The sequence below is a fragment of the Trichosurus vulpecula genome, chromosome 1, assembly GCF_011100635.1.
Source record: "Trichosurus vulpecula isolate mTriVul1 chromosome 1, mTriVul1.pri, whole genome shotgun sequence".
Classification (NCBI taxonomy): Eukaryota; Metazoa; Chordata; class Mammalia; order Diprotodontia; family Phalangeridae; genus Trichosurus; species Trichosurus vulpecula.
In genome coordinates, this window is record NC_050573.1 from 74,584,105 (window position 1) to 74,609,839 (window position 25,735).

At 44.9% G+C, this 25,735-nt stretch overlaps 1 protein-coding gene across 2 annotated transcripts in view; it reads left to right on the forward strand.

Moving 5' to 3' along the window:
* ADGRL1 (adhesion G protein-coupled receptor L1) overlaps positions 1-25,735 on the forward strand; it is a 64,882-nt gene that overhangs the window by 14,429 nt on the left and 24,718 nt on the right. For both annotated transcript variants that reach the window (XM_036756039.1, XM_036756048.1), the window contains exons 2-3: positions 14,255-14,396; positions 16,986-17,199. In XM_036756039.1, coding sequence (XP_036611934.1) covers positions 14,288-14,396; positions 16,986-17,199 — 323 coding nt within the window. In that variant the 5' untranslated portion in view covers positions 14,255-14,287. The remainder of the gene's footprint in view (positions 1-14,254; positions 14,397-16,985; positions 17,200-25,735) is intronic.

The following is a 25,735-nucleotide window of genomic DNA, read 5'->3' on the forward strand; positions in this document are numbered from 1 at the left end:
AGCTGCAGCTTCTCCCCCTTCATGACTCCAGCTTGGTGGACTATTTCATAGTCCATAGAAGCAGAGATACCCAGACATACAGAGTTCCAAGTTGGGGAAATTCCCCTCAGCCCATGCTTTTCTTTTCTCTTTCAGCTCCCATGCATGGAGATTAGGAAAGGCTGGGGGCAGCTATCTAGTGCAGTAGATAGAGCACTGGCCCTGGAGTCAGGAGGACCAGAGTTCAAATCTAGCTTCAGACAATTACTAGCTGTATGACCTTGGGCAAGTTATTTAACCCCAGTAATGAGAGAGAGAGAGAGAGAGAGAGAGAGAGAGAGAGTCAGGAAAGGCCAATACATGGTGATTTGCGCTCAAGGTGTGATCCCTGCACCCACTTGCACCCTGACTGTCAGCTCCATGAGGGCTGTATCTTTCCCAAGAAGACACTTTAGTGAAGATTGTGCCATATTGTAGCATTGTCCTCTGGGATCTGAAAGAAAGATTGGGACAGAAACTAGTCAAATAAAGTTGCGTAGGAATAAATGTCAAGTCCTACATACCTGGGTTCAAAAAACCAACTGAGGCAGTTGCTGCTGGATCAAGGTGAGAGAGCATCCCTTCAGAGAATAAAAGCATCCCTGCCTATGAGATGAGCCAGAGGAAACCACTCACTTTTGGGGCGTGGGGTCTTAGGGGCCTCAGAAGCCCATCTTATCATTCTACCTCTCCTCTACCACAGGATAGGAATCTCTAGGATTTAGAATTGGAAGTACTCTTTGAGACCAGCTAGCCCACCCCTCCCTGCTCCCATTTGACAGACAAAGAGACCCAGAGCAATTGAAAGTCTAGTCCAAGGCCCCGCAGGTACCAAAAAGCAAAGCCAGGGTGCCAACCCTGGCCTTCTTTTTTATTTCTTAATAGTGCTTTTTTTCTAATTCCATGTAAAGATAGTTTTCAACATTCATTTTTTTGGTAAAATTCTGAGTTCCAAATTTTTCTCCCTCCCTCCCCTCCCCCCTCTCCAATATAGCAAGTAATCTGATATAGGCTATTAAATATATTTCCACATTAGTCATGTTGTAAAAGAAGAGTCAGAACAAAAGGGAAAAACCACTAGAAAGAAAAAAAAGTGAAAATAGTCTACTTCCATCTGCATTCAGATTCTGTAGTTCTTTCTCTGGATGGGGATGGCATTTTCCAACACAAGTCTTTTAGGATTGTCTTGAATCATTGTATTGCTGAGAAGAGCTAAGTCAATCATAGTTAATCATCACACGATGTTGCTGTTACTGTGTCCAATGTTCTGGTTCTGTTCACTTCACTATGTATGCATCAGTTCATGTAAATCTTTCCAGGTTTTTCTGAAACCATACTGTTTGTAATTTCTTATAGCACAATAGTGTTCTATTCCATTCACATACCTCAACCTGTTTAGTCATTCTGCAATTGATGGGCATCCCCTTAATTTCCAATTATTTGCCACCACAAAAAAAGAGCTGCTATAAATATTTTTGTACATGTGGGTCCTTTTCCCTTTTTATGATCTCTTCGGAATACAGACCTAGTAGTGGTATTGCTGGATCAAAGGATATGCATATTTTGGTCGCCCTTTGGGCATAGTTCCAAATTTCTCTCCAAAATCAACCCTAGCTTCTGACTTAAACCCTATCACTCAGCCCAATGTAGTCCCATCCAGGAAGCTTTCCCTGAGGCATCCCCTCCTCATAAACTTACCCACTCCCAGTACTTTGTTTGCATGTGTCTAAATATATTTATCATATCAAGTGGTAAGTTATAGTTATCTTTGCATCTTGTGACCCTACTCATTTGTCAGTTCTAGGAAGGCAAAGATTAGGTATTTTCTAGACTGTGTGTCTCTCCCAGCACACACCAACCCCTGACCTCCAACTGTTCCCTTTATATAATCAGGAGATGCTTAAGTGATGGGACTCTATTGTAACATTGTCCATTCCCCTTCCTCTGGGATCCCAAAAGGATTTGGACAGGAACTAGTGAAATAAAATTTGATAAGACATCCATTTGTGACATCCTGTATCCTTGGGCTCAAAAAAATCAACTGTAACAATACTGGTTGGGGGAAGTATGATGGAAAAAGAAATTGCAAGTAGAAGAAAAAGAATACATTAAGAGAGACATAGAGTCTACAGCTAAGGAAGGAAACATGGATTTATTAGGCACCTACTATTCTCGAGGGACTAAACTAAGCTCTTTATAAATGTTATTCTCTTTTACCCTTACAACAACCCTAGGAGGTAGGTGCTGTTCTTATCTCCATTTTACAGATGGGGAAACTGAGGCAGTCAAGTGACTTGCCCAGGGTCACACAATTAGTAAGTGTCTAAGGCTGTCTTTGAACTCAGGCCTTCCTGACTCTGGGTCCAGAGCTCTATCCACCGCACCCACCACTTACCTAGCAAAAGAGACAATAGACCCATCGTTCTATGCCCTAGTCAGGTCCCATCTGGTCTACCTACCATGTTTGGTTCAGGGTACTGCATTTTAAGATCTCCATTGACAAGGCAAAATTGCCTCCAGAGGAAAGCAACCAGGCCAATGAGGGGACTGGATACCAGACCATGAGATGATCACTTGAAGGAACTGGAAATTTTTAGCCTGGAGAAAAGAAGACATAGAATAGAAGATGTAGGAAGGCGTTTCTAAAGTACCTGAAGAGCTCCTGGGGTATAGAAGAGAGACTAAAGTTATTTTATTTCAGTGCAGTTCCAGAAGCATTAAAGTGCCTACTATGTGTTAAGCCCTGGCCACAGACAAAGGCAGAATCAAAACAAAAGATCCTTGCCTTCAGGAACTAACATACTACATTCTATCTGAGGTAGGGGTAATGGGGGTGGGGGTGGTGGCAGGCACATTACAACATATATGCAAATACACATGGTACAAGGAAAATTGAGGGATGTTAGCCCAAAGGCAGATCTAGGAAAGATAAGAGAAAATTACAGGGAATCAGATTTCATCCTGATGTTAAACAAACACCTCCTTTATGATTAGACCTGGCCCAGCTGCCTTGGGAGGTAGTGACTTCCCTGTGATATTAAGGGCTGTATGATCCCCGACTAGGAGACTGCTACGTACAGATCAGTCTAGTTTCTCTCCAAGCTCTCTCTGAGCCCTAGAATTCTATGGTTCCTTTGTCTCTAACGCCAATCTCATTGCCGGAACCCAGGCATCCCCCCACCCCCACCCCGCCCTTCTCAGACCATGCCTACCAAAGCCCTGTAGCTCTGCCCCCCACCATCCAGCCTCTCGCCCTGGGTACCAGGTGCACTGGCTGAGGCTCCCTGGGGTGGGGGCAGGGGAGCAGCCAGTACCAAGGAAAGAGAAAAACACAGAGCTTCCTCGTCCCTGGTGGGCACCATGCCAGGTGCTGCCAACAGCCTCTATTCCACAGAGTAGCGGGGTCCTGGCCTCATGCCCAGTATTGTGCCCTGCACTGTTTCTGCCCAATCAAGGCCACTAGTTTTCTGGCCCTGTAGGCTGGAAGGGGCCAAGTTTATTGGACCTCCAAGGCCATCTAGTACAACCTACCTAGGCAATATTCCCCAACAAGTGGTCATCTGGCTGCCTCTGCTTGCAAACCTCCTGGGCAGGGAGTTCTCCACCTGAAGAGACAGCCCATTCTGCCCTGGGATGGCTGCTGAGTCTGACTTGTCCAGGACATCTTAACAATAACAGTTTCCCTTTCAATAGCCCTTCGGAAATTAAAAAGTGATTTCCTCACAACAGTCTTGTAAGGAAGATAGGACACATTTATCTTTAACTTAATTTTATTTTTCTTCAATTAATTGAAAAGCCACCTTTTCTCCCTTCCCCCTTCCTCCTCCACTAAAAAGAAAGAAGAAAAAATTCTTATAATAAATATGCATAATCAAGCAAAATAAATTCTAGCATTATCTAAAAGACAAATTGTCTCAATCTGTACCCCGAGTCTGTCACCTGTCAAGAGCTGAGTGGCAGGCTTCATCATTGGCCCTCTGGAATCATGGTTGGCCAATGCCTTGATTAGAGTTCTAAATCTTTCAAAGTTGTTTGTCTTTGCAATACCGTTGTATTACGTTTATACAATACAACATATTTATACATTTCTATACATTGTCCTCCTGGTTCTGCTTACCTCACTCTGCATCAGGTCATGCAAATCTTCGCAGTTTTTCTGAAACTTCATTATTCCTTACAGCAAATCACATTGTATCATATTCACATGTTATAATTTTTCAGCCATTCCCAAGTTGATGGGCAATCCTTAATTTCCAGTTCTTTATCACAACAGAGAAAGCTGCTATAAATATTGTTGTACATGTAAGTCTTTTTTCTCTTTCTTTGATCCCGTTGGTATATAGACCAAGACACAGTATTGCTGGGTCAAAAGGGAACACGCAGTTTAATATAGGGCATATGTTATTATCATCACTCCAAAGATAAAAAAAACTGAGCCCTAAAGAGGCTATGACTTACTCAGGGTCACACAGCCAGGGTCAGAGCTGGGACCTGAAGTCCACCACCAATGGTCTGACTCCAAGTCCAGAACTATTTGTTGTTATATCAACCTGCCTCCTTGTCCCCTGGGGAAAGGAGACTGCTTCCTGGTAGGGACACCTCCAGATAGGGACACTCTAGTGACTAACTGGCTACTCCACCCTTCCTTATCACCTTCTCCCAAAGCTGAGCTACCTCCTTCTTCCCCAGCTGTCCCCCGAATGTGCCCTCATTCAACAGAACATTTTTTAAAATTTATTTATTTATTTTTAGTTTACCACACACAGTTCTACATAGTTTTGAGTTCCAGATTTTCTCCCCTCCCTCCCCCCTCCCTCCCCAAGATGGCATGGAATCTCATATAACTATCATGTATAACTTCACATTGAATTAATTTATGCACCAGTCAAGTTGTGGAGAAGAATTATGACCAATGGAATGAATCATGAGAAAGAAGAAACAGAACCAGAAAAAAAAAACCCAAAAACAAAAACAAAAGAGAAGCAAAAAAGGCGAGCATGTAGTGCGCCTCGATCTGTATTCAAACTTCACAAGAACATATTTTTTAAGAGGAAAATTCCCTTAAGAGAAGATCCCATCTTCTCATGGGGCTCACAGGCACTTAGATAACTATAACACACAAGTGGACATAGTTCTTATAAAGGAGGTAAACCAAAAGGCCAGATGAGATCTGAGGACAAAGGTCAAGTACAGCTTGGCTCTAATCCTCCTTTTCCAGGTTTATTACACATTATTCCCATTATACCCTCTTGAAATAAACCAATCTGACCTTGCTGTTTCTCACACATGACAATCTATCTCCAACCTCTCTGCCTTTGTCCAGGCTATACCCCATGCCAAGAACACCCTCCTTCCTAACCTCAGCCTCTTATCTGCTTTTAAAAAAATATTAATTTGTTTTTAGTCTTCATCATTCACTTTTATAAGATTTTGAGCTCTAATTTCCCCCCCTCCCTCCCCACTCCCCAAGATGCCATGCAATCTGATATAGGCTATATATGTACAATCGTATTAAACATATTTTCACATTAGTCATATTATGAAAGAAGAATCAGAGCAAAAGGGAAAAACCATGAGAAAGAAAAAAAAAAGAAAGAAAATAGTCTGCTTCAATCTGCATTCACACTCCATAGTTCTTTCTCTGGATGTGGATAGAATTTTCCATCATGAGTCTTTTGGAATTGTCATTGCATTACTCAGAAGAGCTAAATTTAACAAAGTCGGCCATCACAATGTTGCTGTTACTGTATACAATGTTCTCCTGGTTCTGCTCACTTTACTCAGCATCAGTTCATATAAGTCTTTCCAGGCTTCTCTGAAATCCTTTTGCTCATCATTTCTTATGGAACCATAGTATTCCATTACATTCATATACCACAACTTGTTCAGCCATCCCCCAACTGATGGGCATTCCCACAATTTCCAATTCTTGGCTACCCCAAAAAGAGCTGCTATAAATATTTTTGTATATGTGGGTCCTTTTTCTTTTTTTATGTTCTCTTTGGGATATACGTGGTTATCTTCAAAGCTTAGTTCATACCATACCCAAGGCCTATCGAGATTTCTCCTTTGCTGGCCTCTCCCAAATAAATACTTTGTATGTTTCTTTGTGTGAATGCTGTTCTCAATAGAGGCAGTGTTATAAAAAAGACCCCAGACTCAATTTCAGAGTTAGTGTCTCAAGCCTTTTTTTATTATACTGGAGAGGCTGAAGGACTTTTCCCTTGGTTCTCAGGAGAAGCAGACACACCTCCTTAGTAACAGAGAGTGTGTTGAGTACAGAAGCAAGAACAAGTCTTATTGGGTTAGTAACTGTAACTCCTCCCTTCTGGATCAGGATTGATCCTTCTGGGTTACAATCTTCCTTATATGCCCATCCCATGTAACTCCTTGAAATGTTCCCCCACCCTGATCATATATCCCATGTTCACTTAATGAGGTCCTAATCCTATGCTGGGCAGGGAGAGTGATATGCATGAGGTTCATTAAACATGCTCAGTTACCAGACAGTTGCTGGCTGGGAGTTAACCCTGGTCAGTGTGAGCCAGTTTGCCTAGGGCCCCTCAGTTTGTGGTTTCTGAGCCCTTTCCTGGGGACCCTATGGCTCTAACTGTGTGGAAACTGAACTTTATATATATCACTGTGTGTGTGTGTGTGTGTGTGTGTGTCTCACAGGCAGCTAGATGACACAAAGGACAAAACATCGAGCCTAGTCAGGAAGACCAGAGTTCAAATCCAGCCTCAGACACAGCCAAACTGTGTGAACCTGGGCAAGTCACTTAACCTCTGTTTGCCTCAATTTGCTTATCTCTAAAATGGGGATAATAACAGTACTTGCCTCCCAAGGTCCTTGTGAAGATAAAATGAGATATTTACAAAGTGCTTTCCAAATGTTAAGGTACTCAATAAATGCTATTATCATTATCATCATCCTTATTGTAATTATCAACATCATCAAAATTTTACCCTCAGGTATCATTTTTGTCTATGAAGCCCCACCACCTAGCAGAGTGCCTGGCACACAGTAGGAGCTTAATATATGCTTGTTGATTGATTGCTAAAGAGATTCTTCTGGAGGTGGTATTTGAATTTGGCTTTAAAGGGTAAGTAGGAATAAGTAGGGCTGTGAGGTGGTGCAGTAGATAGAGCACCAGGCATGGAGTCAGGAAGACCTGAGTTCGAATGTGGCCTCAGACACTTACTAGCTATGTGACCCTGGGTAAGTCACTTAACTCTGTTTGCCTCAGTTTCCTCATCTGTAAAATGAGCTGGAGAAGGAAATGGCAAACCGCTTCAGTATCTCTGCCAAGAAAACCCTAAATGGGCTCACAAAGAGTCAGAAGTGACTGAATGACAACAACAGGAATTCAACCAGGGAAAAGGCTGAGGGAGACCAGCCAGGAACAAAGGCCCAGAGGCAGGTGAATGAAAGGTATGGTCTGGGACAGAGAATAGTTTAGTTTGGCATCAAATTAAGGATGTGAGAGTAGAGGCAACTAGGCAGCAGTGCAAAGAGCATTGGCTGGATGTGGAGTCAGGAAGACCTGAATTCAAATCCAGCCTCAGATACACTTACTAACTGTGTGATCCTGGGCGAGTCATTTAACTTCTGCCTGTTTCAGTTTCCCTGCTCTGGAAAATAGGCATGATAATAGCACCTGCCTCCCAGGGATGTTGTAAGGGTCAAATGAGATCATATTTGTAAAGTGCTTTGCAAACTTTAAATGCCCACTTCATGGAGGGAGGCTTTAAATGAGACATTGACCAATGGAATGCTGACAAGGTACCAGACTGTGGAGGACCTTGACTGCCACCCAGGGGAGTTTGAACTTTATTTAACAGGCAAGAGGAGGCTACTGAACTGAATAAGGTGAAGTGCAGTAGGGAGAAATTTAAAGCCTGGGCTTTACAAATATTATCTCACTAGATCGCCATAACAACAATGGATCTATTAGTGTCCCTATTTTACAGATGGGAAATTGAGACAGATGGAAGTTAAGTGACTTTCCCAGGGTCACACAGCTAGCAAGTATCTGAGGATGAATTTGAATTTAGGTCTTCCTGACTCTAGACCCAGCACTCTGTGCACTGTGGCACCACCTAGCTGCCTTAAGAAGACGGAAACATGACTTAGATAGGAGACCATTTGAAAAAGATCAGAGGCTCTTAATGATGAACAAGATCACTATGAACTAACAGTGCTATATGGTGCCAAAAAAGTGAATTCACTCTTGGACTGCATCCAGAGAGGCATAGTTTCAAGGTAGGGAGAGGTGAGTGTGGTGGAGGGAGGGAGAAAGAGGAGGGAACAAAGATGTATTTTCATTCATTGAAAAAAAATTGAACAAAATACATTTAAAAAAAAAATAAGGAGATGATAGTCCCCCTGCACTCTGCCCTGGTCAAGCCACATCTAGAGGGTATTGCTGATTTCTGAGCAAATACATTTTAGGAAAACACATTGGGAATCTAGAGAGTGTCCAGAAGAGAACAGCCAGGTTGGGGGAGGGTCTTCAAAATCATGTCATATAAGACTATATTGAGGGAATTGGGGATATTTAGCCTGGGAAACAGAAGAGAGGGGATGTCATGACTGTCTCCGAGTACTTGAAGAGTTGACGTGGGGAAGAAGTCTTCAACTCATTGTGACTGGCCTAGAAGCCAAAGGAAGGAAGCTGCAAATTTCTGCTCACGAAAGGAAAAAGCTCCCCCCACTCCCCAGTTTTCCAGTCGTGTCTGACTCTGGGTGACAGGTTTTTGTGACAAAGATACTGGAGTGGTTTGCCATTTCTTTCTCCAGCTCATTTAAACTGAGGTAAACAGGGTTAAGTGACTTGCCCAGGGTCACACAGCTAGAAAGTGTCTTGAAGCCAGATTTGAACAGTTTTTGGGATTCCAGGCCCGACACTCTACCCACTGCGCCATCTAGTGGCCCAAATGAGAGCTGTTCAAAAATAGCCTCTTACTAGAAGTTTCTGATCCAAGGATGGATGACCTTTTATCAGAGAATCTGGTAGCAGACATTACCACACAGGTACAGGGTGGTCTAGAAGAGGTGTCTAGCTCTGGCCATGCCATTCTACTAGCGCAGAAACAGTGGCCTAGAGTAGAAAAAGTGATGGCATCAGGAGAGATCTGGGTTTAAATTCTGCCACCGATACTGACTGTGTGGCCATGGGCAAGTTACTTACCATCTCTGAGCTTCAGTGTCTTCATCGGCGAAGTGAAGATAATAATGCCAGTAGTCTTTGTCTCATAGGGGTTTGGGGGAAGGTCAGATGAGATAATATGTGCAAAGTGCTTTATAAACGTTAAGAAACTGCCTAAGTGGTAGGTGCTGTTGTAGAGCACCGAATGCCAGAGCCAGAAGCCCTTAGAGACTCCCTTCACTGTGTAGACATGGACCCCTTTGGCGGTCAGTCTGGTGAGGGCTAGATACCCCTTCTCAAATGAATGTTTTAAAATAAACATTAAACTAAATAAAGATTAAAATAAAATAAAGGATTACAAAGGAACCCAATTATATTGAAGTAATAGTTATCAAAATATTTTTTTTTAAGTTCACAAGTATAAGAACCCTTGGTCTATCTGGGCCAACCATTTCATTCTTTGTTGATAGGAAATCAGGTCTAGAGAGGAAAAAACAATCTGTACCAGGTTTCGCATCCAGCTCATTTGGGCCAGAGCCAGGACTAGAGCTGGTCACTTTCCATCATACCAAGAGAAGATTGAGTTTGTGTCCTGGACAAGTTTTGCACACATTTTGTTAGACAAGACAGACAGACACGATAATGAGAGCAGTACAAGATGGTATGATCGTAGGTTGGTTCATATGGATTCGGACTGTTTGGGGCCCAGGAGAGGTCCAAGGTCACTGCAGACTGAGTTGGTCAAGGAATGCTTCATAAGTAAGGTAGGGGTGATGAAGAGAAGGAAGGGAACCAAATTAGCATTTATATAGCCTATGTGCCAGGCACTGTGCTAAGTGCTTTTAACAAATACCATCTCACTTGGTCCTAACAACAACCCTGTGGACTAACTGCAATTATTATCCCTGTTTTAAAAACTGAGGCTTAACTTGAGGTTAAGTGACTTCCCCAGGGACACACAGCTAGTTAGTGTCTGAGGCCGGATTTGAACTCAGGTCTGCGACTTCAGGCGCAACACTTTATCCACTGCTCTACCAGCTACATACCTGGCCCTCGAACATTCTAAACCTGTGGTACAATGTGGACTAAAGTACTGGTGGGAATGCCCATGATTTGGAATGGGATCGGGGCAAGGGGAGAGAGCAGTGAAGAGCTCCTGCCTAGCTAAGACTTCTGCTCTGGCACAGATTGTATTAGGTGACCTCTGAGGTCCATCCTAGCTCTGAAATTCTAACGTTCTGAGACTATAGGATGCAGGAGCTCAGCAGGGCCTAGAATGCAAAACTTCAGCATTTAAGCTGCAGAGTGGAGCGGAAAAAACACAGAATTTGGGAGACCACGGTTGGAAATGTTCTGTCGCTCCTTGTTAAGGAATAATAGTAATAAATATAATGATTGCTAACATTTATTCACAACCTTCCTGGGACTCAGTTTCCCATCTGTAAAATGAGAGGGTTAGATTAGATGGCCTCCGAGGTCTTTCCCACTCCAGATCTGTGATCCTGAGACCCCTTCTGCCATATGTCCCATGAAGCTATGATATGCCCTTATGGGAAAATGGGGAGGGGACATGGAAAGACTGTTATGTGTTGGATTGTGGGGAGAGGAGGTTGATAAAACAAGCAAAAGGGACATTCTAGAAAGATTAGTCCGATTGTAGTGTGAAAGATGCATCTGCCCCCTTTCCAGCCCCTGATTAAGCTCCTTTTGGGAGGAGTAGGGACCCCAGGAGCCCAGGTTCCACCCAGCCCATTCAGGTGGTAGCGCCACTTTCCTTCTCCCCCTCCTGCCTTTATCTGCCTCCTATATTTTCATAGAGGGGTTTTATGGATAGCCCCAACTTCAGCCTGGGCTTAGAAGTACTTCCCACCCCAGAGAACAAGAGAATTGGGGAAGCCCAAAGACAATCACTTTTTACTCTCTATTCCCACATCCATGGCTTCCTCCCAGAGGCCCTGAAGAGACAAGTGCCCTGTCCCCGACAGCTAGGCTCCTGGCTGCCTCGGGGGGTCCACATAAGGGGAAAGAGGGGACTTGGGCGTCCCTCGTCCCACATCCGTGGCGCCACTGCTCTGCCAGCCAGCCGGGTTCTAATTAGCCATGGGAGCTAGAGAGCAGGAAGCAAGGGGGCTGGGGGCTCATGCCTGGGACTTGGAGAGGTGGAGGATCAGTGCTCAGAACCTTATGCCCCTCACTCTGGAATTCAGTCCTCAGTCTTAAGTTGGGCTAAGATATCTGGGTCCCCTCCCACAGGTGGGGGAAGAGTCTAAGTGAGGAGGCAGGCAAAGGAGTGTGGAGGTGGCCTAAAGGGGAAGAGAAGATTCATTCCAATGCAGCAAGCAGGGCCATGTGCTAGGACCTGAGTGTACAAAAACGAGGTTGGACCAAACCCTGCCCTCAAAGTACTGGCTTTTTATAGGGGGATACAACATGTACACAAGTAAGTGAATACGACATACATACAAAAGACCAGATGATAATTCTAAGAGGGAGAAAAACAAATAACTTGGAGGGGAAGGCAAGGGCAGGAAAGGGCTTGTGTAGGTGGTGGCACCTAAGATGGGCTGTAAAGAGAGCTCAGGATTCTGGGAGGCAGAAGTGAGAAAGGACAGGATTCCATTCAACAAAATGGAAGTATGATGGATGTCTTGGACATGAATAAGCTAGTGGGACAGTTTGACTGGAATGGAGATGACAGAAAGGGGAAATGAGGGCGGCAGGAGATGTGGGGAGGACCACCTATAGAAAGCACTAGTGAGGAGGAAGATGGGTGGGAGAGGGGAAGAATGGGCTTGTTCCTAAGGATTGGGGGACCTACCCTCTCACTGAGTCTATCAGCAAGCATTTAATAATAGCTAGCATTTATATAGCCCTTTAAGGTTTGTGAAGCATTTTATATATTTATATATGTACATATGTTATATATTATTTCATTTGATCCTTACAACAACCCTGGAAGGTAGGTGCTATTATCATCTCCATTTCACAGATGTGAAAACTAAGGCTGAGAAAGACACACAGCTTGGAAATGTTTGAGTCTGGATTGGAACTCAGGTCTTCCTGACTTCAGGTCCAACACTCTGTCCACTGCACCACCCAGCTGCCCCTTACTGTATGCTTCTTAACAAGTACAGGTTTTTTTTGTGATATAAGTAAGAGTTGTGCGTTTTCCATCAATTGGATCTTTTTAGATCCGATGGCAGAGGTTAGACAGTTGCTTGTCAGTTACATGGTAGAGGGCATTCTTGTTGAGATATGGATTAGGCTAGATGGCTTTTGATGTCCTCTCCAATTCTGCAGTTCTATGATTCTGCCACTCCCCATGCTAACTGGGGGAAGGGTAAGAGGTTTCACAGGAATATTGGGGTAGAGATGAGAAGATGGGTTACCCAGACATTAAAACCTGAAGTCAGGCTGTGAGCTGAAGCTCTGATGTCACTGTGGGCAGCCAGCCCAATGTCCTAGTGTGTTGCTCCCACACTAGGGGAGAAATCCCCAGAGGACTCCAGTTAAGGGAGTAGAGTTGGAAGGTAGAATTCTGGGCTTCTTTTACTTGGGGACACTGAGATGAATGTGTGCCTGGTTCTTCAGGTGTTTGTGCCACCCTTGTGGATATATGTTAGAGGGAGTCAGATCCTGGACTCTGTGACCAGAAGGCATGTCTCCCTCCTCCTTTGATGCGGCTGGTTCTAAGAAGGTGCTGAGCCTGGCTGGCATGACCCAGCTCACGGGTGGGGATGAGAAGGAAAGATTCCAAGGGGTGGGACCGGAAGCATTGCCAAGAATTCTGTGCAGTTAAGAGATCATGGATGTGGGCAAAGCTGCAAGGCCAGAAACAAGTTCATCGGCCTAAAAAAGGGGAAGGGGAGACTAGGTGGGGGCTGTGGAAAGAGGGTGTCAGGAAGGGTAGGAACCCTTGGAAGGAGTTAAGATTGAGAGTGTGTGTGTGTGTGTGTGTGTGTGTGTGTGTGTGTTTATGAGAGAGAGAGAGAGAGAGTGGAAGGGAGAAAAAGAGAGAAGGAGGGAGGGGGGAGAGAAGGAGGGAGGGAGAGGGGGGAAGGAGAAAGAGAGAGAGGGAGGGAGAGACAGAAAAATAGAGAGAGAAGGGAGAGAGAAGGAGGGAGGGAGGGAGAGAGAGAAAGAGAGGAGGGAGGGGGGAGAGCAGGGAGGAATAGAGAAACAGAAAGAGAAGGGAGAGAGAGTGAGAGAGAGAGAGAGAGAGAGAGAGAGAGAGAGAGAGAGAGAGAAGGAGGAGTCGATTGTGCCAGTGTCCCTTTCTGTGTGTCTTTGTCTCTATGTGACTCTGCCTCTGTGTGTCTATGTCTGTTCCCTTTGTATGACTCACTGTATCTCTGTGCTGGGATGTATGTGTGTGGCCATCCCTCTGTCTATGTGTTTGCACATATGATTGTGCCCTGGATGGATGTCTATGTCTGCATGTGCCTGTTTCTCTATGACTGTCTCTATGGGCCTGTGAATGCACCTTTGTGATTGTACCTGGGCCTGTTTCTGCGTGTATCTGTACGTGTGCACCCATGCCTGTTTCTCTCTGTATATGCCTGTGCCTGTGGGAATGTGCTTGGGTGGCATGTGTGTGTACCCTTATTGGTTTCTGGGTATGTCTCTGCCTATGTGCCTGGGTGTATGTGTATGACTGTGCCTATCCCCAATCTTGTGTGTGTGTGCATGTGTGTGTGTGTGTGTATGCATACGTGTGCGTGTGTGTCCCTGTCTGTCTATACCTGTGTTGAGTCTGTCGATGTACCATCTCTCACTGTGTCTGTGTGCCCCTGCCTGTATCTGTATGTGTCTATGCTTGGGTGTCTGTGTATGACTATCTAGGCTTGTAGGTGTGTGCTTGGGTGCCTGAGTGTCTGGGTGTGCCTGTACCCCTCTGTGATGGTGGTGTGTGTGTGTGTGTGTGTGTGTGTGTGGGCATGTGTGTGTGTGTGAGTGTGTCCCTGTCTGAATGTGCCTATGGTGAGTGTGTTTTTCTACACCATCCCTCACTCTTCTCCACCCATGCACCTGACTGGGCAGTTAGAGGGAATCTTTCCTCCTCACTTTGTCCCCTCCCCTTCTCCTAGGCTGTCTGTCTGTGTCATCCTGTTCACCTGGTGATGCGGGGCAAGGCCCCCTGTGCCCACCTGTTCTCAGCCATGGCCCGCCTGGCCCCTGCCCTCTGGAGTCTCTGTGTCACTGCTGTCCTGGTTACCTCAGCCACGCAAGGTAGGGAATGGGGCTGGGGAGGGCTGCTGTAAGGGGAGTGGCCAGAGGATCCCACGGAGGAGAGGGTGCAGTAGAGGGCAAGCCCTTTGTCCAGTGGCTAGGCCTTTCTGCCTGTCCCACTGAGGGCTGGGTGCTGGCCCTGAATCTGGTCCTTCAGCCAAGGCAGGAATCTCTCATGCCCTCTTGTGCCCACCACACCACACCCTGGCCCTTGGGTCTCCCCAGTTTTGTCTTGCTCTTCCTCTCTGTGATTACATATCAGCAGCTCTCACTGGGAAGAAGGCTTAATTAAAGCGTGCCCGCTGACGTTTATTTAAAAACAACTAATTACCCAGCTCGGCCGGCACCGGCCCCAGGATCCCAAGTACATAGCAATTAGTACCCCGTGCCTGCCCACCCACCCTGATTATCCAATTACTCTCCCAAAGGCAGTGATCAGCAGGGGTCAGGGGCCAGGCCACGAGATGGGGATCAGGAACCCTCCCATTTCCACCTTTGGCCCATTTCCCACATTCTATCCCCCAAATCTTCCACACTCCCTGTCTCCATTTGTCTTTCTCCCAAGGCCTCCCCTCACACAATCTAGCCTTCCATCAATCCCTCTTCAGGGTGACTTCCCCAATGGCCCTAGCTCCATCCCTCATCCTAAGACATTCCTCACACCATCCCCTTGTCCCCTTGACCATTCTCAATGCCACCGCATGGCCCAGTGCCATGAGGACTCCATTCTGTCAAGATCCCCAACCACCCCAGGCCATCAAGGTCCACTGCCTAGCAGTCCCAGCCTGCCCCCCCCTACCCAGCTGAGCCCTCCCCGACTCCTCCCCAGGCCGAGCTGGTGCTAAAATTAGATGAGGAAGCAGATGGCACCAAGTGAAGCAGATTAAAAAATCCTCTCCCAGCCTAGCCCCAGAACATCCTTCCCTTTTTGCCCCCCATGTCTGGAGCTGAGCACACAGCCCCTTGGAGCTGTGCCCTTTTCTCTCTCCATTGCAATTCACTGTGGAACTCTGAGGTGTTTAAGATAGAGCCACCTGGTCTGCAGGAGAGAGGAGAGTCATAGGGATGGGAGGTAAGATTTAGTATGACTGCCAGCAGGCATAAGGCTCTCTCTGAAGGCTCTCAGTGATTGACTGGGTATACCTTGGGCCATATCTCCCTTGGACCCTATCCCACTGCCTCTGGCTTGTTTGCATGCACGCTCGAGTGCACACACACACACACACACACACACACATACACACACACACATACACACACACATACACACACACACACATACACACACATATCTATCCATCCCTAGCCTGACCCCCTCCTCTTTCCTTCCCTTCCATCTCTGCTCCCTTAGAAGATTCCTACCAGTTTCCCATCATTCATCTTCCTGCCTCTGTATTTAATAAGCACCCTGAAATGGGTACTGCAGATTCTAGTGGCGTGCAATGCACTGGACCTTGAGTCAAGTCTTGGGTGCAAGTACCAGCTTTGCCATGTGCCAATGTGACTACATGCAAATCACTTCTCTTTGGGCCCTAGCTTCCTCCTCAGTAAAGTGAGGGGGTTGGACCAGATGGAAGTCTAAAGTCCTTGCCAACTCTAACATTCTGCAATTTTGTGACACCCCCACCTCCTCTTGATCTCTCGCTGCATTTTCTGTCTCACCTGAATTCCACATGCTGCTGTTTCAGCCAAGGCCCTCCCATTCAGTTGGTCATCCTAGATGCTAGGCCTGCAGAAACAAAATGCACTCAGGTCCCTTCCCCCGGCCTCAGTCTCCTTATCTGTAAAATCAACGGCTTATAAGGTTCCTCCCTTAACATCCCAGTTCTAGCAGTGACATCTTGTATCAGCCTGGTGCTATATGCTTTTCAAAGCAATTTCCCATCCATTCTGTCTCCCAGCACCCTGGTGACATCCTAAGGGTGGGAACTATTGAGTACTGAGTGCAATATACATATACAATATACAATATACATATATACACACACACATATAAATGTGTATATATAGATTAATGTATATATGTATATGTATATATTCGTGTATATATGTATATATATTCATGTATACATGTGTATATATTCACATCTAGATGAAAATAAAGCTGATATGCCCAGGGTCACACAGCTAAGAAAGTGTTGAAGCTGAGAATTCCTCATTCTTGGGCTTTGATTGTTCCCTTCCTGCCTCACAGAAAGGACATGAGATTTGAGGTCAGAGGACCTAGGTTTCAGCCCCCAACTTATGATATGTGTGATCTTGGGAAAGTCACCTAATTTTGGTGGGCCTCAGATTCCTAATCTGTAAAATGAAGGGGTTGACTTAGATGACCTTTCTGGTCCCTTTCAGCTCTAAACCCAATGATTAACCCTATGATTATCTTCTCTGCACCACCACCACCAGTCCCAGACCATTGCAACCCAGTCCAATCTAGATGGGAAGAGGCCCAGGATCCTTACTCCTGTGAAGCCTCAGGGAAGCGCTGGGAGGGGGAGTGGGCTTTGTCCACCCAGCAGAGCCAAAGGAGCTCCTGCCCTATAGGGCCCCCCAGATCTAAGTGTCTCTCTTCCTTTGCCCCAACACTGGCAGGCCTGAGCCGAGCTGGGCTCCCCTTTGGCCTGATGCGCCGGGAGCTGGCGTGTGAGGGCTACCCCATCGAACTCCGATGCCCAGGAAGCGATGTCATCATGGTGGAGAATGCCAACTATGGACGTACAGATGACAAGATTTGTGATGCTGACCCCTTCCAGATGGAGAACGTTCAATGCTACCTGCCCGATGCCTTCAAGATCATGTCCCAGAGGTGAGGACCCTGCTGGTATTTGGGGGTAAAGTAGGGTGGGGGAAAGTCATTCATTCAAAACTCATTCATTTAGTTATTCATCCATCAACAACAACAAAATGTAAAGTGTCTAGAGTGTTCAAAATACTGTGCTTGCCACCGGGGGGACACACTATGTTTAGATAATATATGGTTCCTGCCACCATGGAACCTGTAGTCTAGTAAGGGATAAGACGCAAACACTGCTAAGTATGAGTACATTAAAATGAAAAACAACCTGCTGTGGGGATGCACTGGCTCAGTGGATAGAGCACCAGGTCTGGAGTCAGAAAGACCAGAGTTCAAATGTTGCTCTAGACACTTCCTAGCTGTGTGACCCTCATCACTTAACTCTGTTTGCCTCAGTTTCTTCATCAGTAAAATGAGCTGGAGAAGAAAATGGCAAACCCACTCCAGTACCTCTGCTAAGAAAACCCCAAAGGGGTCACAGTCTGGCACAACTGCAAAATAACATGAGGATGCATGAGAGAGAAGGTTGTGTTTTGTTTTGTTTTGTTTTGTTTTGTTTTTTACTGGGAAAGGCTTGATAAAGGAGGTGATATTTCAGCTGGACTTTACCGAATGGACAGAAAGTTAAAAGTTGAATGAGGAAGGAGGAGGAAGGACAGTTCATGAATGGGAAGCAGTAGAATTAAAAGCACAGAGGAGCATTCAGATGATAGAGGACGGACCGGTTTGGTAAGAGTATAGAGTGCATGGAGGGGAGAGAAGGCTGGAGAGGGTAGAGGGGGCCTAATTGTGGAGAGGCTTGATTGATGGGCAGAAGAGTTCTAACTTTATTGGGGAGGCAACAGAGAGCCATTGAAGATTTTTGAGCTGAGGAGTAATATTTCCAGATTTAATCATAAAGAAGATTATTCCAGCAATGAGGCAGAGCATATACTTCAGATGTTAGAGAGTGAAGCTTAAAAGACTTTTTAGGAGACTAGTACTGCAGAGGTCCAATGAGTGCACTCAGGTTCCAGAATTGCCTTCAGATACTGGGGCCTCCCCAGTAAAATCCAACCTTCAAGATCCTACTGGGCTAATCTTCTTTCTTTCCTTTATTCATTCATAAACCCTGGTGCAATGCATACGATGCATTAGGTGCTAATATTCCTAACCACACTAACTCCCAGTTCGGAAGTGGCCAACTGCATTGTGGGAGTATCATAGGGTACACCTGAACCCCTAGGCCTCCCTCTTTGTACTCTCAGTGATTTCATGGGCCCCCAGGGGTTAATTAGCCTCTCTGTGCAGATGACTCACAAATCTACATATCCAGCCCTGATCTTTATCCCAAATGCCAGTCTTTTTCGGGGGGGGAGGGGAGGAGAAGGCAGTGCAATTGGGGTTAAGTGACTCACCTAAGGTCACACAGCTAGTAAGTGTGTCAAGTGTCTGAGGCTAGATTTGAACTCAGGTCCTCCTGACTCCAGAGCCGGTGCTCTACTCCCTGTGCCACCTAGCTGCGCCCCCCAAATACCAGTCTTGAACCACCAATTGGCTACTGGACAAGCCCACGTGAGTGTTCATATCTCACACTCATGCTCTAAACAGAACTCATTCTATTTCTAAGGGTGCCACTATCCTCCTGGTCACCCAGATTTTCAGCATTGGATTCATCCTTGACTCTGCTCTCTCTCTCTCTCTCTCTCTCTCTCTCTCTCTCTCTCTCTCTCTCTCCCTCCCTCCATCCCTTTCTCTCTCTCTCTCTTTCTCACCCTTCATATCTAATCCAATGCCAATGATGAACAATTTTGCCATTAAAGCAGTTCTCCCCTCCATCCTCTTTTTCTCTGCTAACATAGCTTCTAGCCTTCTCCAGGCCCTCCTCACATCTCACCTAGGCTATTGCAATGCCTTCCTAATTGGTCTCCTTACTTACAGTGATTGGATCAATATTCCAAAATCACAAGTCTGATGGTGGCACTCCTATACTCAAGAAGCTTCAATGGTCCCCCATTGCCTCAAGGATCACATTAAAAAATCGTCAAGCTGGCATCTACAGCTCTCCAAAATCAGCAAACCATCCATCTTTCCAGTTTTATTTCATATTATTTCCCTTATCATTCTAGGTAAACTGACTTGCTAGTAGTTCCCCATATGAGATACTCCAACTCTCCTTTTGTACTGGCTCTCCCCCATATTTAGAAGGCCAACCTTCCTTACTTCCACTTTTTAAAATAGCCCTGGGTTCCTTGAAAGAAGAAGTCTAGTGTTATCTGAGGCCCACCCCCCACCATTACTTCTGTCTGTCTCTGTCCCTGACACTGTCTCTTGTTTCTGTGCTTCTGCTTCTCTCTGTCTCTCTGTCTCTGTCTCTCCCTCTCTCCCCTCTCTTTCCCCTCTCTCTCCTGTCTCTCTCTCTCTCTCTCTCTCTCCCTTCTCTTTCCTCTCTCTCCCTCTCTTTCCTCTCTTTCTCTCTTCTCCACTGTCTTCCCTCTCCTTCTCTTCTCCTCTTCCTTCCCTTCCCCCTCTATTCCTCTCTCTCCCTCTGACTCCCTTTTTCTCCTCTCTTCTCTTTCTCCCTCTCTTTCTCCCTCCTCCTTCCCTCTCCCTCCCTTGAAATTACACTGTATAACTTTATAAATACTCTGTATCCTTCACATTTACATCTCTGCATATGCCTTGTATTGCCTTTTGGCCATAAGTTCTTTGGGGGTGAGGAAAGTAGAGAAAACTTTGTATCTTTATATCCCCAGAGCATAACACAGTGTCTTGCATGGAGTAGACCCTTAATAAATGTTGAATTAAATTGATCTAAATTGAATTGAATCTAATCCACACTCTGCCTGGTATTCAAGAAAGACCCTCCACAATTTTAATCCCGCCTACTCTACATGTGCACCCACTGCTCCAGCCAGGCTCCACACCTCACTGGACTCTTCTCACAGCACATGCCGGGGTCTTCTCCCACCTCAGCACCTTTGCCTACTGGATTCCCTTGCCAGGCATGCCTTACCCTCTTTTTAGCTCACCCAATCCTACTCACCTACCTTAGTTCCCACTTCTCCTAAGAAACCTTCCAGTGAAGGAGCCTTGATTGTTTTCTCTCTTTTGAATGCCCTCCCTGCTTCTCTGCACCTCTTGACTTTCCTGGCTTCCTTCAAGTTCAAAATAAGATCCCACCATTCATGGCAAGCCTTTCCCAATCCTGCTTAATCCTATTACCTTCCCTCTGTTGATTATTTCCTATTTATCCCGCATATAGCTTGTTTGTATAGATTTGTTTGCAGACTAACTCTCTACTCCATTGTTCAGTTGTTTCAGTCCTGTCCAACCCTTCATGACCCCAAGAAAACCCCAAATGGGGTCTCAAAGAGTTGGATATGACTGAACAATGGCTGAACGTGGCAAAGAGACTGGAATAGTTTGTCTTTTCCTTCTCCAGCTGACTTTACAGGTGAGGAAACTGAGGCAAGCAGAGTCAAATGACTTGCCCAGCTAATGAGTGTCCAGATTTGAACTCAGGAAGAGGAGTATCCGGACTCAGGCCCTGGCACTCGATCCACTTTGTGGTCTAGTTACCTGACCTTGAGGGTAGGCATTTTTGCCTCCTTCTGTGTTCTCACATAATAGGGCTTGGTACTTTCTGAGTGATGGATTGACTGGGTGACTGACTCCTACTGAAGCAGAGAATTAAAGAATCTCGCATCTGCAGGGACCCTCAAAGACCATCTAGCCCAACCAACCAATCGATATTTATAAACCACCTACTATGTGTCTGATACTGTACTAAGCACGGAGGATACAAAAACCAAAGTGAAATGTGTGTCTACACATAAAATAGATACAAGGTAATTAATTGGGAGCGGAGGCTGCTGAGGGCATTAGAAAAGACTTGATGCAGAAGGTGGTGCTTGAACTGAGTCTGAAGGAAAAGGAGGGACTCTAAGCAGTGGCGGTGAGGAGAGCAGTGCATGTCAGACACCGGTCCAGCCACCGCACTGGCACAGAGACAGAAGAGGGTTTGTCATTTGCCAGGAACAGTGAGAAGTCCATTTTGGCTAGACTGTACAATGTACGAAGGAGAACAAGGCTGGAGCACCGTTATGAAGGGCGTAAGTGCCGGTGCCAAACAGAAAAGTTTATAGTTGATCTTGGAGATAATAGGGAGCCATCAAAGCTTCTTGAGCTGGGGGGTGACATGGTCAGACCTACTGTGCATTAGAAAAACCACTTTGGCAGCTGTGTGGAGGATGGATTTGAGCAGGGAGGGTTCTGAGGCAAGAAGGCTACATGGAAAGCTACTGCAGTAGTCCATGAGAAATCAGTCAATAAGCATTTATTAAACACCTACTATGTGTCAGACACTGAGCTAAGTGGTTTGAATGCAATGAAAGGCAAAAGATAGTCCTTGCCCTCAAGAAGCTTACAATCTAATAGGAGAGATAGCATGCAAACAAATGTATATGAACAGGCTATAGACAGGATAAAATGTGTTGTTCAGTCCTGTCTGACTCTTTGTGACTCTATTTGAGGTTTTCTTGACAAAGATACTGGAGTGGTTTGCCATTTCCTTCTCCAGCTCATTTTATAGACAGAGACACTGAGGCAAACAGGGTTAAGTGACATGCCCAGGGTCACACAGTAAGTATCCAGGACAGGGGTGGGGAACCTGTGGCCTCGAGGCCACATGTGGCCCTCTAGGTCCTCAAGTGCAGCCCTTTGATTTGAAATTTGTTCTGTGAAGTTTGGATTCAGTCAAAGGGCTGCATTTAAGGACTTAGAGGGCCACATGTCACCTAGGGGCCTCAGATTCCCCACCTCTGGTCTAGGCCATGTTTGAACTCAGGTCTTCCTGACTTCATTCACAGTACTCTATCCACGGAGCCACCTACCTGCCTCCTAGGCAAACAGTTTAAGTGACTTGCCCAAGATCACATGGCTGATAAGCATTGGGGGCCAGATATGAACTCAGGTCTTCTCAACTCCAGGACCAGCACTCTATCCACTATCTAGCTGCTGAGAGAGAGGAGTTAAGGATGCTACAGAATGCGTGAACCAGGGTGCCTGGAAGAATGGTTGTACCCTTGACAGAAATAGGGAAGTTCTGAATGAGAGTGAAGTGGGGGATGTGAACAAGCATGTATTAAGCACCTACTATATGCCAGGTACTGGGCTAAGCACTTTACAGATATTATCTCATTTGACCAAATGTCTTAGTTCAAGCAGGGTTTTGGGAGAAAGAACAGTAAGTTCTGCTCCAAACCTCTTGAGTTTGGCATGCCTATGGGACATCCAGTTCAAAGTGTCTAATAAGCAGTTGGTGACTTGGGACTGCAGCTCAGGAGAGAGACTAGGGCTGGATATCTAGATCTAGAAATCATTCTCATAGAGATGATAATTAAACCTATGGGAGCTGAAGAGGTCCCTCAGCGAGAGGGCGAACATAGAGGAAAGGGCTCAGGATAGAATCTTGGGGGACATTCACAGTTAGGAGATGCCTTATGGATGAAGACCCAGCAAAATTGTCTGAGAAATGCTTGTACCTACCAGACCAGGACAGAAGCCCGCCTAGGACATCTCAGAAAAATAGTCACATTTCTGTTAAAAGACTCCACCCCACACTCCCACCTCCCGCCAGTGACAGAGAGCTCATTCTCTGCTAAAGCAGCACTATGGGATTGGACTCCATAGTCTGATTGACATTATTCTCTAATAACTTTGTGCACAAGTCACTTCTCCATATCTAACCCACAAGCAGGGGGTGCTGGAGCCAGCTCAAGCTGGAGAAGAGCATTGTTCAGTTTTCAATGTGAGCATTTATACCTCGAAAATCAGCAAATGATACAATTCAGTCCTTGATTTATTGTTTCAATGACCGTCTAGATTTAAGAAAGGGTGACTAATGCTGATTAAACTTAAAAATGTGTCCTAAGTACATTTTTTTTTTCAAAGAGATGGTTGTTAAACATTTACTAGCACACCCCTGTCCATAAGCAATTTGAGGACTCTTATCTAGCTCCAACCAATCTTTCCAGCCTTATTTCTCATTACCTGCCACCCCCTTTATTTCATCTTTGTTCTGGTGGAAACAGAGCTATTCCCTAACCTTGCCCTGACCTCCTGTCTCTATGAATTTCCATATCTCCCTTCTGTTGAAACCTTTTCCCTTCAAGGCCCAACTCGGGTACTGACTCATATGTGAGAACTTCCTTTTTATTTTTCTTTAAAGAGGCAATCAGGGTTAAGTGACTTGCCTAGGGTCTCACAGCTAATAAGCGTCTGAGGTCACATTCGAACTCAGGTCCTCCTGATTCCAGGGCCAGTGCTGTATCCACTATGCCCCCTAGCTGCCCCTATGTAAGACCTTCCTGGTGCATCTCTGTTAGAATCTTTCAGGTTGCAATCTGTCTCTTGGTCCTCTCCTACAAAATTTTCTCATTTTGCTTTCCTTTGGGTGCTAAAATAAAATAAAATTTTAAAATAAGTCTTACCGGCACCTTTTGTTTTTTTCTGCTATATCACCACTATCTCCTCCCCAGGGAAGCCATGTAGTAAAGAAAAACATTAAAGCAAAACCAACTGACACAGTGATCACATCTGACAGTATAAGCAACGTCCCATCTCTGTGGTCCCCCACATCTCTAACTGAAAGGAAAGTGATGCCACCTTCCATCTCTTCTTGGTGCCAACACCGGTCATGACAGTTACTCAGGGTTCAGTTTCACTTGGGCATTCTTCTCCTTTACAGGAAGTTCTGCATCAGTTCATGCAAGTCTTCCCATATTTCTCCGAATTCCCTCAATCATAGTTATTGTTTCTGATAATGCCATCCACATATGGTAGCTTTTTTTCAGCCAAATCCCAATTATACATCCACTTTGTTTCTTGATTTTTGCTATGACAGTGCTTTGCACACAGTAAGTGCTTAATAAATGCTTTTCCTCAATCATTCATTCCAACAAGGGCTGCTGCATCTATTGTAAAGGGAGGGGATGGGTAATGCAGTGGATAGAGCGCTGCGCCTAGAGTCAGGAAGACCTGAATTCAAAAATCTGGCCACAGACATTCAGTGGCTGTGTGGCCCTAGGAATGTTACTTCACCTCTGTTCACTCAGTTTATTCACCTATAAAATGAGGCTAATAATAGCACCTCCCTCAAAGGGTTGTTGTAAGGATCAAGTGAGATAATATTTGTAAAAAGAGCTTAGCGCATCTAAGACATGAGGAGCAGATGGACTTCATTACAACCTGGAAAGACTTACACGAACTGATGCTGAGTGAGGGGAGCAGAACCAGGAGAACATTGTATACAATTACAGACACATTGTATCCATAAGGACTAACTGATAAACTTGGCTCCTCTCATCAATGCAAGGTTCAAAGACAACTCCAAAAGACTCATGATAGAAAAAGCTATGCACATCCAGAGAAAGAATTAAGGAGTCTGAATGCAGATGGAGGCAAACTATTTGCTCTTTTTTTTTCCTCCTTTTTTGGTTTCATTTCTCCTTTCTCATGATTCATTCCATTGGTTATAATTCTTCTTTACAACTGGACTACTATGTAAATAAGTTCAGTGTGAATGTATATGTAGAACCTACATTGGATTACATGCTGTCTTGGGGGGGGAGGGGAGAAAAGAGAGGGAGAGAAAATTTGGAACCCCAAAACTTGTGGAACTGAGTGTTGTAAACTAAAAACAAAAAATAAATTAACTTTAAAAAAAGGGCTTAGCACAGTGACTGGCACACAGTAGGTACTATATAAATGCCTGTTCCCTTCCCTTGTTTTCCCTTCTAGGGGGTACTTGACCTCATTGGGTTATTTGCCCAGTATGAGACCTCTAGGCAAAAGAGTATATACGGTTTAGTCTCTTTTCACATAATTCCTAATTATTTTCCAGAATTGGACTGGTTTATAGCTCCCCCCATCAGTATCTTAGTATGTATGTGTCATCCTCTTAGTAAACAGCAAGCTCCTTGAGGTCAGGGTGTATGTTCCACGGGGTAAGTATTCAAAGACAGCTTGTCAAATGAATGAATAAATGAATATCATTCTCTGGTGGTTCTGAAAACAAATGAATACATGAATGCTGAATGTAATCAAGCAAACAGACCTTTACTGACATCTATTCTGTGCTCAGTCCTGTGCTTGGCTATGCTGGGGCAAGAGGGGGAGGAAGGGAGATGATTAGTATTATCACTAATCATAATACTTACTAACTTCCTATAATAATATATAACTTTCTGTAATATAGAAATACATATCATAAAATAGTAACACATAACTTTCTATAATATATATCTGTATATAGAGAATATAATTCTGTAATTTCTAGAATTATATAATTCTATGTCTATAGATATCTAGATATATCTCTATATATAGAGAATATAATTCTACAATTTCTATAATATATAATTCTATAATATATATCTAGATATAGGTATCTAGATATATATCTATCTCTCTCTCTATATATATATAGAATATAATTCTATAATTTCCATAATATCAAATTCTATAATAATAAATAACTTTCTATAGCCCTTAACATGTGCCAGGC